The sequence below is a fragment of the Triticum aestivum genome, unplaced genomic scaffold (genome assembly GCF_018294505.1).
Source record: "Triticum aestivum cultivar Chinese Spring unplaced genomic scaffold, IWGSC CS RefSeq v2.1 scaffold29071, whole genome shotgun sequence".
Classification (NCBI taxonomy): domain Eukaryota; kingdom Viridiplantae; phylum Streptophyta; class Magnoliopsida; order Poales; family Poaceae; genus Triticum; species Triticum aestivum.
In genome coordinates this window covers 1-1,945 of record NW_025254325.1, presented here as the reverse complement: position 1 = coordinate 1,945, position 1,945 = coordinate 1, and the positions used below count along the sequence as shown (strand labels likewise).

General features: G+C 48.3%; 1 protein-coding gene across 1 annotated transcript; it reads right to left on the bottom strand.

Moving 5' to 3' along the window:
- Positions 1 to 390: 390 nt before the first annotated feature.
- Positions 391 to 1,941, bottom strand: LOC123177511 (diacylglycerol lipase-beta-like; the record flags this gene model as incomplete). The annotated part of the gene is made up of 2 exons (XM_044591215.1): positions 391 to 625; positions 1,351 to 1,941. Coding segments are annotated over 2 exons (678 nt in total), but the record flags the coding sequence as incomplete, so codon positions are not given.
- Positions 1,942 to 1,945: the final 4 nt, after the last annotated feature.

Genomic DNA, 1,945 nt, shown 5'->3' with positions numbered 1-1,945 from the left:
GAGAAACAGTGGGGAAGGACGTCAAGGTAAACCAGAGTAGTACTCCCTCCATCCCAAAATAAGTGTCTCAACTTTGTACTAACTCTAGTACAAAGTTGTACTAAGGTTGAGACACTTATTTTGAGACGGAGGGAGTACGTAATATAGTAGGGTGAGCAGGAAAAACCAATATGTAATCTTTGATAGTTACTATACTAAAAACCAAAAGAAAATAATTATCTGAGGGTAAACTCGTGCCCAGATAGCTATATCACAGTGATCAGTCACATTAGAATCATGATGTATCCCAAGACAGGGATACAGTTGCTACTTGGCACTTTGAAGGCCAAAATTAGGCAGGCAACAGAGGTAACTAAATAATCAATCAATCAATGCGTTAATCACATTCCAATACTTAGTTTTCACCTGATACAGCTATGGCTTGTCATTGGGTTATTAATATTCGATTGGAGTAAAAGGGAAATATGGAAGTACGGAACTACATGATGTGAAAGTGTGTGCTAGAATCATAACTAACAGCACTAAATACGAACATAGACTAAACCGCATCGGTGGCATGGCCATACCATAGAATCGACTTGAAGATATCTTCTAAAGGAGTAGCTGTCCGAGGCAAGAAATCATCCTGTCATTTGCAGGAACAATAGTTATATTCAGCCTATACATACATACTCTATTGACCAACAAAGCAATGTTCTATCCAGATATCAGAGGCAGAGCAGTTATTCTTGTCTGACAGAAATAGCACCCAACAAAATGCAGATAGACATGTCACTAAATTCTGCAACTGAACTTTTAGCAGCAAGCAAGCAGTTAACAAAATAAAGACAGCCATATAACTAACTTCTGTAACTGGAATTTTAGCAGCAAGCAAGTATACAAAAAAATTCAGATAGGCATGTACTCCCTCTGTAAACAAATATAAGAGCATTTAGATCACTACTTTAATGATCTAAACGCTCTTATATTTCTTTACGGAGGGAGTACCTAAATTCTGCAACTGAATTTCTTACAGCAAGCAAGCACCCAACAAAACTCAGATATGCATTGAACTACATTCTGCAACTGTATTTTTAGCAGCAAGCAAGCACTCAAACAAAATTCAGGGAGGCATGTAACAAACTTCTGCAGCTGTATTTTTAGCAGCAAGCAAGTAAGCAAATCAGTTGGTCAGCAATGCAATGTTTATCTCATTCAGAAGTAGATCAGGTATCCTGCCCGACAGCAGTATCAGCACTCAACAAAATTCAGACCTGGTACATGTAACCAGATTCCTAGTACAACTGAATTTCTAACCAAATAAGTTCAGATAAGCAAGCAACCAAATCAATTGGGTCCCCATTGGCTCACCTGAAGCACAACGGAGTTGATGACGTCGGCGTATCTGACGGCGAGGTTGAGCGACATACAGCGGGCGGGGGCCATGGCGTAGCACCGGGTGCGGCCCCTCTCGACCTTGCCGAGCTTGTCGAGGTTGAGCACGACGACCATGGTGAGCATGGCGGCGACCCCGGCGCCGAGCGAGTGGCCCGTGAAGGTGAGCGTGTAGGCGGGGTACCGGTCGAGGAGGTCCCTGAGCAGGTCGCACTCCCTGTCGAGCACCCAGCCGGCGGCCCGGAGGAGGCCGTTGTGGACGTAGCCGCCGTCGAAGCGGCGCTTGCCGAGGCGGTTGTCGAGGAGCAGCGCGTAGTCGGACTCGCGGCCGAGGTTGAGCCCCCGGAGCGCGAGCACGATGTCGGCATGCGCGTGGTCGAGGTAGACGAGGTAGGGCGTGATGCGGCCCCCCGTGTCGGCGTAGGTGCGGCGGCGCACGACGTTTGAGGGGTCGAGGAGGAGCGGCGGGGCGGCGAGGAGGTCGGGCGGGGCGTAGTTGGCCATGACGAGGCGGCACATCCGGGGGACGGGCGCGAAGTCGGCGGCGGCGGCGTGGCCCCAGGTGGCGCTG